The sequence below is a fragment of the Trachurus japonicus genome, chromosome 12 (genome assembly GCF_045865225.1).
Source record: "Trachurus japonicus isolate A0001 chromosome 12, Traja_1.0".
Classification (NCBI taxonomy): Eukaryota; Metazoa; Chordata; class Actinopteri; order Carangiformes; family Carangidae; genus Trachurus; species Trachurus japonicus.
The window spans coordinates 26,794,336-26,807,553 of NC_140918.1; the positions used below are offsets into that span (position 1 = coordinate 26,794,336).

Here is a 13,218-nt window from a genome sequence, read left to right on the forward strand (position 1 = left end):
GTCACTCAACGTTTCCGCGCCCTGATTGGCCAGAATTTTAACCTAATAACAGTAAAACTGTAGAGTTAAAAAAAAAATTCACCCCCCTCAGAGTGTGTGCGGGGGTAGAAACTATCGATTGAGACGAAAAAACGTTCTGACACCAGGCTTTTAACATGTTTACTGAGGATGTAAAGTCGGCGATTTTAACACGGGGGTCTATGGGGAATGCTCCCTTCTGACACCAGCCCCCAGAGGAATCCGAGGGGATTGCAGTTTTTTGAACGCGGAAGTGAGCTTCACTTCTCAGACCGACAACTGCCCCCTTGGGTTCACCTTGACTGAAATGTTTCATATTTCATATTCTTATCAAGTTCCATAAAATTCCAAGACTGACTGCATCACAAATGACTCCATCTTGTGAAATCCTTTAGACTCACCTTTCCAGTAGAGGTCTCTCCCCTCTCACTCTCTTTGCTCCTCTGCCCCAATAGGGGCGGTGGAGTGATTACTATTAGTGTATTATCATTATAATTATTATCATTATTATCCACATAATCTATGTGAATGGGCTCTATGCACATAGCTCCACTACTTCCTGAACTTAATGCTGCTCCTTTGTTTCCTGTCTTACATTACTGGACAAACTGATTAATCCAGGTGTGTCGTAGTCACAATGGTCAAACACACCTGGATTAATCAGTTTGTCCAATCATGTCAGACAGGAAATAAAGGAGCAGCATTAAGTTCAGGAAGCAGTGGAGCTGTGCATAGAGCCCATTAGCTCAGCTCCTGTTTCGCTGTGTGCATCCATGTGTAAAGTGAGAATCACAGCTGATGCTCCAGAAGGAAGTCACCCCAAAGATAGTATGGTAGAAAGAGTGCACACATAACTCTATAAACAAGCAGGACCTTCACAGTCCATTTCAGACTAACTAGCTAGCTAAGTAGCAGCATTCTTTTAGAGTTGAAATGTAACTTTTGACTCGCAAAACAACAAAGGTAAGACATGCGTGTGATTGCTCCACCTGTCTCGTTACTCCCTTGTGTAGTTTCACTTCACTGTGACTGTGGTCCTCCTCTGTTTGCCTTTTGTGTTCCAGCTTCCCCAGGGTTGGGCTCACTTGAAACATCTGAAATTGACAACAGTGTCAATTACAGGTTAATTATTTAACTATTACAGCATGGCTCAAGGCTGGACAAAGTAGGGAGGAACACATGAATTATAACTACATTTATTTTCCATAATTAAAATCAATTTGAAAACAAACATCTGAATGACTCCTGTCTCCCATTTTCAGCTGCTGAGTTTATTTTTTGACATACTGACTGTTAATATAGTAGACCTGGTATTACCTGCTCACACTATGCCATAGGAGATGTTCATGGATATGAATGGTAGCCTACAAAAATAACCCTGTATCACTTCATATAAAAATTAATTTCTACATAATTATCAACCAGCCCTCTCTATTCTGCTTCAGTTTTACTCTATAATAACCCAGTATTTTGCACAAATCTAACTTGCATTGATTCTAATTATCACTGATTCTGCTGATTTGACTTGACTTTTATTTCTTTGTTATTTCTTCAAGGATTGAAGAATAAGAGATAAACCTAGAATTTACAAAACAGTGCTGCACTCATCCAGTTTGAGAACACGTGACTTTTATTATCATGAGTTCAGTTTGAGCTGTGACAGTGAGCCAAAATCTACACCCAAAACCCAGCAAGAAGAGAAAAAATATAGATGTTTAAACCAACTTGTTTATTTTGACATGTGTCACCTGAGTCGACATCTTAGGCCTCCAGAGTCCATCTTGATAGTTTGACACATTTTAATACACTGTAAGAAATGACAGTAAATTAAATTCAGCTGTAAATGGGGAAGCCACCTCATTAATTTCAAATCTGAGAATGAGTTTGACAATAAACAGTGAGAGGACAACAGTGAGGTTTCCTCCAGGCTTTATAATGACAAGTCTCTGGGTTAGGTCTAAAGTTATGTGGGTTGAAGTGATGTGTGTGTGTGTGTGTGTGTGAGGACATTTCTTACAGTGGAGCAGGAGGCTTGGCTTTGTGCGAAAAAACGAAAGTAAAAGTAACAAAAAGCGCTGACACACAGCGGTAGCCTACAGGGCCTGAAGGTTTTCACTCTCACCGTCGTCTTCACCTTCACCTTCATCTTTATCTTCACCTCCTCGTGCTGCTGAAGATGCTCCACAGCCTGAGTCCCGCTGAGCAGCAGCAGGCCGGGGGCTTCTGCTTCCAGAACAGCCGCAGGTAAGAGACAGAGACCTGAGGCTGTGTCTGTAGCCTACTGTTGTCTGTGGCTCCGAGAGCAACACAGACACAGACACAGTCCAGTTCAGACACAGTCCGCGTCCGGAATCCAAGACGATAATTAACATTAAAGTAATTTAGCTTTCAAAATAAAGCGCTCGAAAATCTTATTCCAAACTGTGTGAGAGCTGAACTGTGACTCAGAAACTAAAGAGGCCTAAAGAGACAGAAGCAGCGTGAGGAGAATGAGTCTTATGTCAGATCCACACAGGCTACAGGTCTTCAGGTTAGATATCACATTAAAGTAGGCTAGTAGTTTAACAAAAAAACACTAAATGAAACTTCTGGCCCCACACATGCTGGAGGTATTCCACATCTGGATAGTCTGCCTCTTATCCACCAGACCGACAGCTGGAATATTTTGGTCCAGATGTGAGGGTATAGCATGTGGGCTAATAAGGCACCTGGTAAGGTTTGGATGTGGGCTGTTGAGTGCAGGAGAGGATAATCTTCTTGTGAAATGTGATCCATTAACACAGAGGGAAGTCAGTGATCTAACATAGGCTAATAATAAAAAGTTTTCATATATAGGCTAATTGAGTTAGAATTTTGGCAGAACAGATAATCAAGACATTCTCAAAATGGTCGGCTACTGTTGCTATAGAGACGCCTCAGCCTGCAACTCATTCACAGACAAAGGAACATGATAGTGTTGTACAGAGCCATTATGATGTGAAAAATAAATCAAATCAATTAAGTGATATTTTTGCATGAATATTTCTGACATTTAACATTTAAACTTGATTTTGTTTGTTGCATATAGCCTACATAGGCCTATAACCTACATAAACATATGCAGCCCACACTCACTCACATAGGCCAACAAACTAACTAAGAAAATATAAATACAGGATTCAAAGTAGACTGAAATATATTACATAAATAAGCAATTGAAAAAAGCAAAAGAAAACTAGATAACTAATTCATAGAAAAGAAAGAGAGATTCTTCTTTTAGTTCTCAGGGTCCATCAAAGCAGGCTATTTCATAAGTGGGACTATAATCCTATAAACACATTTGCACTAATGGTCCTAATGGTGTGACATAATGTCAGTTGAGATTTTTCCAGATGTTACGGAATTCACCGGGTCAACCTCACAATGAGTTAATTGGTTGAATTTCAGGGTAAATCTCTGTGCGATGGGACATGAAGCCTGTCTGTCCCTGTCCCCCTGCTGGTCAGGACACACTGGGTCTCTGTCAGGTACCAGGACAGAGTCAGTGGATCATCTCTGTCTCATGCTCACTCACTCGTCATTTACAGGAACACAGTGTTGGAGTCCAGCTTCTCGGAGCTCGGCTACAAGGCTCCCAATGCCAGAAAAACAGGCACCACCATCGCCGGGATGGTCTACAAGGTGAGGACCAGGGTTTTCATCAGAGACTGTGAGGGAGCTCTCTTTACTGTGTGGTTTAGCAGTGACCTGAGTATTTGCTGCCATGTCCCTCAGGGCGGAGTGATCCTGGGAGCCGACACCAGGGCCACAGATGACATGGTGGTGGCCGACAAAAACTGCATGAAGATTCACTACATCGCTCCAAAGATCTAGTGAGTAACAGTTCAGGTCCACAGCAGGAGTCTGCAGCCTGACTGCGTATTAGACTATAGACTGGGTCGCTGTGGTTTATCAGACACCTGCACTCAGGTTCAGCCCCCTCCCTCTGTACTTGGAGTCTCATTTCAGATAAAATCCACAGAACTCATTTCACTGAATATAGTGTGATGATTACATCTGTTGTTGTAACACTTGAGACAGACACACGGGTGGTTTAAAGGTCCAGTGTGTAATATTTGTCAAGGTTTATTGGCAAAATCTGAATATACTACCAATGAATTGTATAAGTGTATAATCGCTATAAAATTAAATCAGTTTGGTTTTCATAGCCTTATAATTCTTCTTTTATATATACATATCCACCTTTTTCCGAACGTCAAAAACGTACGCGGGTTTTGCTCTTCTGGTGGAATTTTATGTTTACGTTTCCATGGTTTCGGAAGTTGTGGTAATTGCATGGATTTTTTTTTTTTTTCAATGAAAATCTGTAAAACGCATGGATCATCACACCAGCTTTTAACAATGGATATCACACAAATTGACATCCGTGTTAAAAGCCAGTGTTAATAGATCCATGCATTTACCGCAACTATGACAACGACTGAAAACCATGGAAATGTAAACGTACAATTCCACCGGAAATGCAAAACCGGCTTCCGGTTTTGACCATAGATGACGTTCGGAAACTTGTGGATAGCAAGGATCTTGCTTAGAGAGTGTCGCCATCTTGCGCCGCCATGTTTGTACAGAATGGAAAATCCAGCCAACCAGAGAGCACGTTTCAATAGTTTTCCATTTATAAATAAACAATATAATTATCAAATAGATAAATAATAGAATGGGAATGATTTGATGTCACTGTTTTCCCCTCATTTTACACACTGGACCTTTAAAGCAGATATCAGTGGCACGGCCGTTTCGGCTAATGCTGTGTTCAAGGCAGGCTTTTGAAACCGTAAGTTACAGCTTCAAGTCACAACTACGACTTGGTAGCGTTCCAGGTAACCCGTAGCTCGTGTTTTTACCGTCCTGTTGTCTGTGAAAGTTCCCTATAACGGCCACTCGTAACTTCCGACCCGTGAACTCGTACCAGATCGAACTGGTATGACTTCACAGGAAGGAAAAACACAAAGTACGAGTTTCCTTGAACGCACCATGAGTTAGCAGCCCCCGCCCTTGTCAGGCATCAATTGGTCCTCGTGCTACGTCACCACATTCACGCGCATCCCTTGGCTGCACACACAGCCCTTCATGCCGTTCTCTCCCCTCATTGGATAACACTTGTATCCCACAAGGAAAATTTTCTCCTCGGGTTACAGCAGAGCAGAGTGACGGAGAGACTCGTGTTTAGGCTGAAATACTTCATGTAAGTGATTGCTGACGGAAAATAGGACTATTTAGGACTTATATTAACAAAAACATTCCACTGATATCTGCTTTAAAGGTGATAGCTACAAGTTTAATTCCTCCTGGCCAGTAGGTGTAGAACTCACACTGCCTGCTCTCGCTCCAACCTTCCGTTTTACTGGTTGCCAGTTACAGCACAGAGATCATTCCATGCCGACGTTGCCAACGTAACCAGACGTAAATATTTATATATTTCGGACCCGCCAAAATTTATTAAACAATTATTTATATACTATTTTTAAAAAATTCAGTAAAATTAATACTTTTATTCTGAACCCCTCTAGACATTCTGTGGATGCATTATTTTTGAAAAATGTTTCCTTTTGATGAAAAAGTTGTAGCTATAACCTTTAAATGTTGATGCCGATTCCGAACTCACCTGTGTCCCGTCCTGCAGCTGCTGTGGGGCCGGCGTGGCTGCAGACGCAGAGATCACCACGCAGATCATGTCGTCCAACGTGGAGCTGCACATGCTCAATACGGGGCGCCCCCCTCTTGTTGCCATGGTAACCCGGCAGCTGAAACAGATGCTGTTCAGGTTTGTTTCTCTTGGTTCCTGCAGATCAATAAGTTCAACAGGTGATCCCCCCGTCACCACCTCCTCACCCGGGACGGGTCTCTCAGTCGGAGGTGGAGCAGAGCGCGCTATAAATGTCTCTATGGTTCTGAATTTGAAGTGAACGGTTTGGGGCTCAGTCTGTAAACACTTTGCGTCACATCGACTCTCACTGTTCTGAGTGAAGCTGAAGCAGCAGTGATGTCTGTCTGATTTTTTCAGGTACCAGGGTCACATCGGTTCATCTCTGATTGTTGGAGGAGTTGATGTGACTGGAGCTCACCTGTACAGCGTTTACCCACACGGCTCCTACGACAAACTGCCCTTCCTCACCATGGGTACGTTTGTGTGTTTAGCCTATACTTGTCAGTATGTGTGTGTGAGAACATGTGTGGGATTAAAAGAAAAAAAACAGCTGAACGAAAACATTTTTTAAAGGAGACATATTCTGTCCCCTTTCCACAAATGAAAATAGTTCCCAGGTGTCTTAAAGACATATCTGTGACATGCTTTGGTCAAAATACCCCCCAAGGATCAAACATCACAGCTCATTTCATCCTCTCAAAACAGCTGGTTCCCGTGCCTGTCCCTTTAAATGCAAATTAACCACTGCTTGCCCCGCCCCGCCCCTTCTACCAGTCCCAGGTAGGGGTGGTATTATGCAAATCACTGGAAGACAACTGAGGGAACAGCTCCTAAAACCACGTGGATTTCAATCTAGGGAGTCTGCACATTACAGATTTTTTTTGTCAATTCTCACATTTTGGGGGCCGGAAGGCAAGAGAAACACCCAAATATATGTTAAAGAGCCTTCAAAAAGTGATATTTCCATAATATGTCCCCTTTAAAAAACTCTGAATTGCTTCTTGGTGTTTGGTTCTGGTTGCAGGTTCTGGAGCTGCAGCTGCTGTCTCGGTGTTTGAGGACAGATTCAAACCAAACATGGAGGTGAGACCTTCCTCTCATCTGACAGGTGTTGTCGAATAAAACTATGTCTTTTTTTGATGATAGATAGATTTAAAGATAGCAGTGTGAACATTTACCAACTAGGACATACCAAGATAAGCACCGAAACAAACAAGTGAAAATTATGAATCTTGTGAACAGACCACCTGCAACCATTCAGCTATTTTGGAGGAAATGGTCATAGTAGTCCAGTATTTCCTTCCTAAGGTTCCAGTGCTGTATCGTGGCTAAAAGAGTTATGATGGCATAGTAAAGTTGACTTTTCACCATTTGGATACAAAACCTTTAGTGTCTCAGTTCGTGTAGACATTTGAGTAAAATTGTGTCATTTGAATTTGTGAGTTAAAAAATACATGACTCCCTCTGTACAAACCACCATCTTCATCTGTTGCTCTCTCTCTTCCAGCTGGACGAGGCCAAGCAGCTGGTACGAGACGCCATCGCTGCAGGGATCTTCTGTGACCTGGGCTCAGGCAGCAACGTGGACTTGTGTATTATCACCGAGGTTGGAGTGCAGTACCTGAGAGGCTATGACAAGCCCACCGAGAAGGGAAAGAGGTAAATCTATATATACTGTCCCCTTGGTCAGATGAACATCAGTCATGTCTCCCTCTGATGTTCTGTTACATTAGAGTGGAAAAGGAAAATGGAGTTAGTTCTTTCAGTGGTGCTGAAGCTCCAAATGTTGTGTCATCACTGTAATCAAACTAACGGTGTCTCTCATCTCTGTCTGTGTTTCAGAGAGGGACAGTACAGGTACAAACAAGGAACCACAGCCGTCCTCACCAAGACTGTGACTCCCCTCTCCTTGGATGTGGTCGACCAGTCTGTCCAGGTCATGGACACTGAATAGGACACACAACACTCTGTACTGGAATAAACATCGGTGCACTGATGAATGACCAGTGTGGTTGAGGATGTAAAAAATATTGTTTAGCGTCTCACAGTATCACTGAATTTATAAGTCACATTGTAATAAATTCTGTTGTTTGTTAAATGATCAGAGTGTGAATGTTTTGTGACTGGGGGAAACGTGGAGATTTACTACAGCTTTTATTATTTCATACACGAACACAGCAAACCAAAAAGGAAGTGAATGTTTTGGAGACCACACACTTAGCAGCCTATCCACATCTACCATCACATACAGTTTTAAACAGAACTTGACTTCACTTAAGCAAAAACCATTGAGTTAACACAGCCCAAATTAAAAGACAATATACTGTAAATCTACCATTCCACAGGCATACAGCAGATGGCACAGTATTTAGTTTGTCCAGTCCAGTGTTCTCAAATATCAGGGCAAAAGAACATAACATCAGAGATGTTGGCTTTGCAATATTACAACCCTTACAAAGGATTTATGACTGTCTTAGACCTAGTTTATTCATCAGGCTGTTTATATAAGTTTATTCATATGTTCTAACACTTGAAATAAAATAGTGTTACACTTTATAATGCTTCCTTTTACCAGTTATTAAGAAGTTAATTACAAGTGTCTTCTAATTGTTGGTGTGATATTTACTGTTAACCTAATTTACAACCTATTTTTAAGCATCTACAAATCCTCAATCTGCAAAGTCTTACACTGGAATTTAAATTGCCAAAATACCTTATTTAAAAATCTTTTAAAATCCCCTTCCATTTGATCACTGGGGTTTGTGGACAGTTTACTCCGCTGGCAGGTTTTTAAACAGACGTCCAATCATCTACATTCAGCCTCACGGTGCGTTTTAGCCCCACATCATCACAGCGCGTCACCTCATCACAGTGAAATGTGTAGCTGACGCTCATGTTCCCGCTCACCTAGCGAGTGCTGATACCACTCTTCGAGCGCTCCCATATGAGCTGCCCCGCCCACTTCCTCGAAGCCGATTGGCTGAGCTGGAGAAGAGGCGTCGTTTGAATTTGTGTGTCTGTTTTGTTGGTGGCTTGTCGCTTGGAACCGCTAAATACATAACTTTACGGTGTTTTATTAAACTTTCGGATCATTGTCCAGCTCCTCAGGTAGGTTCACGACCAACTGAAACACAATACAGAGTTTTTACTGAGTTACTATGATAGCAGCCAGCAGCTAAAAGTTAGCCTGTCGTTACAGTAAATAAGGAGCTAAGTTAACAGTTAGCTAACTGTCCTCACCGTGTTGCTGTGCTACCGTTATCGACTGAAATGAAACACTAGTGTTAAATCTCCTCCGTGACTTTTTCCCGCGGGCAGACAATAGAAACCCTTCGTCCTCAGTATGTTGTCTTCTTTCCGACTAGGCTTCACTTTTATTACAGTTCAGTCCATTCATCTTAAAAGTTCATTCTCACTCGTAAAAACACATCGCTGTAACGTCACTACGGTTACAACACTAGCAGTTTTCATATGTTATAGTCAGAGGAATGGATTGGCACAAAGGCAAAACACCCCCAGTGTTCATACGAAGACACACAATGGAGGTTTATGAGGGATGCTGAAGTGTGTGGCGACGTGATGAACTGTATTAAAGATGTTTCTGATGTGAGAATTTCATCAAATCCATACAAACTGTCACTCACGATACATAAATGTGTGACCTATGTTTTAACTTAATTATCTGTACATTCAGTCTGACTTTAATTAGTGAGTTATTTCCACTGTGTATTCACTGCTCTAGTTTGTTGACATTTCTCCCTCTTTAGCATCACCATATGACATCACTATAATTAACCTGTAAGCATCAGGGTATCTTCTCATATTATACAATACTTAATAAGTGGTTCTTCCGTCATTGTTGACAATGTGCAATAATTAACACATGAACGAGCTCACAGCTGGACAGGTAAACCCAGGTTTAACTGAAGCAGGGGACGACCAGGGGAGTCTCCCTCATATTCAAGAGTCTGTTCCCTGAGATCAGTCTATTTAGTGAAATTTTGGTAGTTGAAGCCCATTTTCAGCTGTTGCCTTGACCTACTGTCCAAAACCTACACTGAGTTCAAAGTAAACCTGATATCTTGTTTAATGTAAGATTTTTAAAAAAAGTGAGCCTATTCTTTTTGAAGAGTATCTGTGACTTTTCTGATCGAGACTGACTCAATTGGTAATCTGAATTAACGATTTTCTGACCACTTGATAATCCTGTTATGTACCACATACACACTTGGATATGTGTCTGTGTTTCAGCCGTACTTAACTCAGGAGAGTTCATCTAAAAATCATCAGCATGCTGACCTTTGATTGCATCTTTTCACAGTCTGGCCTCGGCTGCTGTATCGTTTCTCCTGTGGTTCTAACCTGTGTGTCGGGCACAATGCGTCACGATTCATCTGCCACCCGGCGGAAGGGCAAAACCCCTCAACGTCGCCCCCCAGCCCCATCCCCAGTCGCAGGGCCATCCCGTTCAACACCCAGGTCCCCAGGCCGGGGCAGACCTTCAGGTGAGAAAGACTTAGTTTATTTCTACACTTTTTATAGTGACAGTGCCCGTCACTTGGTTGCCTCTTAATAACATCATACCCCCATGATCATGTGTCAGTGTTGTGTTTTTCAGACAGAAGCTCAACATGAATCTAGTCTCATCTGGTTTTAAACCACAGACAACTTTGTACTCTGTGGTAGTTTTCAACTATATTATATTTTATAGTATTTTTGAACCAGATGACAGTCCTCAAATGTCTGGATCTGAAATGATCAGAGAAACAAGCTGAGCGAATCTCAGATATTTTTTAAAGTTAAACTGATTTATTTATTGATTTTACTGGTTTTTATCCCCTGAGGTATTTGTTATGGAGAGGAGGACTCCTCTGTGGAGAAATAAACAGCTGGTAAAAGGCGTCTGGTTCATTGATTATTATCAGAGAAACAATCAATTGCCAATGTGTTTGATGAGTTAAAATAAATAAAAAAAGAGAAAAGACAAAAGCTTTTCAGTGAAAAGGATACTGATTCTGACAAATCAGTTCATCAAATATTCATAATTTCAAACAGAAAAGCCTCAGTCTCTCTGTCTCTACTTCACAAACTCACAAACCAAGCTATCCTGTCTCTATAAAAGTGGTTTTCTCTGGTGGTGGTGTTGCCTCAGTTAAAAACAACAAACTCTCTGTGTCCGGCCTCCAGTTGCTGGGACACCCAAGAAGAGAAGGTTTCGACCAGGAACCAGGGCCTTAATGGAAATCCGCAAGTATCAGAAGAGCCACGACCTCCTGCTCAGGAAGGCCCCCTTCTCTCGCCTGGTGAGTCACACAGCAGCAGAATGAACGCTGTACCGGGGGACTTTCGGGGAGAATTTAATGTTCCTCCTCGTGTTTTGATAGGAATCAGCTCCATGTTCACAAGAGCTCCTGTTACACTGATGGCGATCGATCTGTTGTGTCAGGTTAAAATCAGAAACATTGAATGGGGATGCGCAAATTTTATTTTCAATTATGATTTCTGCTTCCAACAACCATGAAAAGAAAAACAAGATCAAACAATTGTTTTAGACATAGTCTGTTTTGCTATAAATTTAATCTGCTGACAGAAACTGTTGCACTGAGGAGATCAAATTCCCTATTTCTTATGGCAATTTAAAAGTTCCCTTGCACATTCACCAACTCTGTTTCTGATTTAGATGTTTGTCTGTAATGTGTTTTTGCTGTTTCCTACTGCACCTCTCTCTCTCTGACCTGATGTGTCAGAGGGGAGGAGCAGTCCTCTCGCACATCTGGCAGCACTGACACTGACACTCTGCTCTGAGCGACAATGGTGAAGAGAACTTAACATTCACTATTGTTATAAAGTCATTTTCATGACAGAATAAGGAGAGATCTATGGAGAAATAAACAATCTCTGACCGAGCAGCTCGGGCTCATCTGTTGTTGGTGTGATTTGTTTGCTGCAGCCTGGAGCCACAGAGTGAACTACTTTGTACCAACTTGGATTGTGAAAAGTGAAAAGTGATTATCTGATTGTTCTGGGTGTGTTGAAGTGGGCAGAGCATCTGTAAATGAGCGCACATGAGAAAATAAAAAAAAATAAAGGAAAATGGGAGTTATGTTATTGTTTTAAACTAAAAATAAATTCATAAAAAAATGTTGGTGGTCTAAGGACCAGATCCATTAAATCAATAGTAAAAGCTATATCCAGACCATTCTGCAATACCACATCAGAGATCTATAACTCAGGAAACTACATAGAGGCAACACTTTTTGTCATGAAATCTATTTTTAACTCATGGATTTTTTTCCTTCTTACTTTCTTCAACAGTCATGTTAAATTATTGTGAGCCTGAATACGAGGTTCACACAGATCTGATTTGAATTTGAATTGTATAACCTCGGGGTGCAGAGTTTGTGAATGAACTAAAACTGATCTCTCTCTGTTTACTGCAGGTTCGTGAGGTGTGTCAGAGTTTTTCTACAGAGGCTCTGATGTGGCAGGTCTACGCTCTTCTTGCCCTGCAGGAGGTAAACAAAGTCCCTTCAGCGTGTTGTTGTGTGTCCACACAGAACCTCTGTACAGACTGCACACATCGCAGCAACTGCACATGCTCAGATGACAACATGGAGCCACAGGGATCTGATGTTACTCATATTAATAACTGTGACTCATAACATGATATTTGATTTTTTTTTTTTTAAATAACTTGGGTAAACTAAGTTATTATTTTTAAAAAATCTAACCAAAGCTTTACTCAAACTTTCCACAGACTAACTTTGAATAAAAAGAGAGAATGATCTTGTCGTCTTAACCATTTGATCTAACCTCATTTGTTATTCTGCCTCCTCATCCTCCCAGGCTGCAGAAGCATTTCTGGTGATGTTGTTCTCAGATGCCAACCTGTGTGCCATCCACGCCAAGCGAGTAACCCTGTTCCCCCGTGACATTCAGCTGGCGAGAAGAATCCGTGGGGTGGACAACCTCTAACACGAAAGCACCCAATCCAATCAGTTCAAATTCGTTGAAACGTTTTCTGACTCTGCTACTTGTGTTATCATCATTTGGATCCAACAAGTTCAGATTCAGGTCCACTGAATTCTCTTCAGGTCACCCACAGGTTCTGGGCTCCTGAAGAAATCATGTTTCTAGTTATATTGTATTTTTTATAGGTTGTTTAATTAATTGTACTATCGAGAATATATCTGGATGTTTTAGTGCGATTATTGCTCTGTTATATTATGATGTGTAAGTGTTGTTTTCCAGTGAACTAAATGTATTCTGTTGATAAAGAGCAAGATTTTTTCTATTACTTACCTGTTGTCTTATTTTGTTCTCGACACAAAGATCTGACCTCATGTGATGTTTGATCCAGACACAGTTTTCTTATCCTTGAGTGCCAAACCTGCACTCTCAGCCACCTGGGACAGCCATGCAAGAAGTTTTGGTGTTGTGATTGTGATTGGTTGAGAACACAACAAAATGTACATCAGCTGGAAAATCCATTTTAATCACACCTCCCTAAGGTT

The 13,218-nt window shown here is 41.4% G+C and overlaps 2 protein-coding genes across 2 annotated transcripts; both read left to right on the plus strand.

Annotated features, from left to right (window-relative positions):
• Window positions 1-2,062: 2,062 nt before the first annotated feature.
• On the plus strand, window positions 2,063-7,664 carry psmb10 (proteasome 20S subunit beta 10). The gene is made up of 8 exons (XM_085794010.1): window positions 2,063-2,262; window positions 3,585-3,678; window positions 3,772-3,869; window positions 5,681-5,821; window positions 6,062-6,177; window positions 6,729-6,787; window positions 7,212-7,363; window positions 7,547-7,664. The coding sequence occupies exons 1-8, from the start codon at window positions 2,195-2,197 to the stop codon at window positions 7,656-7,658; spliced, it is 840 nt and encodes a 279-aa protein (XP_085650136.1). The 5' UTR covers window positions 2,063-2,194; the 3' UTR covers window positions 7,659-7,664.
• A 1,020-nt stretch (window positions 7,665-8,684) lies between these two features.
• Window positions 8,685-13,163, plus strand: cenpa (histone H3-like centromeric protein A). The gene is made up of 5 exons (XM_085792454.1): window positions 8,685-8,812; window positions 10,026-10,209; window positions 10,892-11,007; window positions 12,145-12,219; window positions 12,551-13,163. Exons 2-5 carry the CDS (start codon window positions 10,083-10,085, stop codon window positions 12,677-12,679), a joined length of 447 nt encoding a protein of 148 aa, XP_085648580.1. The 5' UTR covers window positions 8,685-8,812; window positions 10,026-10,082; the 3' UTR covers window positions 12,680-13,163.
• Window positions 13,164-13,218: the final 55 nt, after the last annotated feature.

Coding starts and splice junctions, on each gene's coding strand:
- psmb10 (XM_085794010.1), top strand. CDS start 2,195: ATGCTCCACAGCCTGAGTCCCGCTGAGCAGCAGCAGGCCGGGGGCTTC. Junction 5,822..6,061: donor CTGAAACAGATGCTGTTCAG/GTTTGTTTCTCT, acceptor TGATTTTTTCAG/GTACCAGGGTCACATCGGTT. Junction 6,788..7,211: donor GATTCAAACCAAACATGGAG/GTGAGACCTTCC, acceptor TCTCTCTTCCAG/CTGGACGAGGCCAAGCAGCT.
- cenpa (XM_085792454.1), top strand. CDS start 10,083: ATGCGTCACGATTCATCTGCCACCCGGCGGAAGGGCAAAACCCCTCAA. Junction 11,008..12,144: donor AGGCCCCCTTCTCTCGCCTG/GTGAGTCACACA, acceptor TGTTTACTGCAG/GTTCGTGAGGTGTGTCAGAG. Junction 12,220..12,550: donor CTCTTCTTGCCCTGCAGGAG/GTAAACAAAGTC, acceptor TCATCCTCCCAG/GCTGCAGAAGCATTTCTGGT.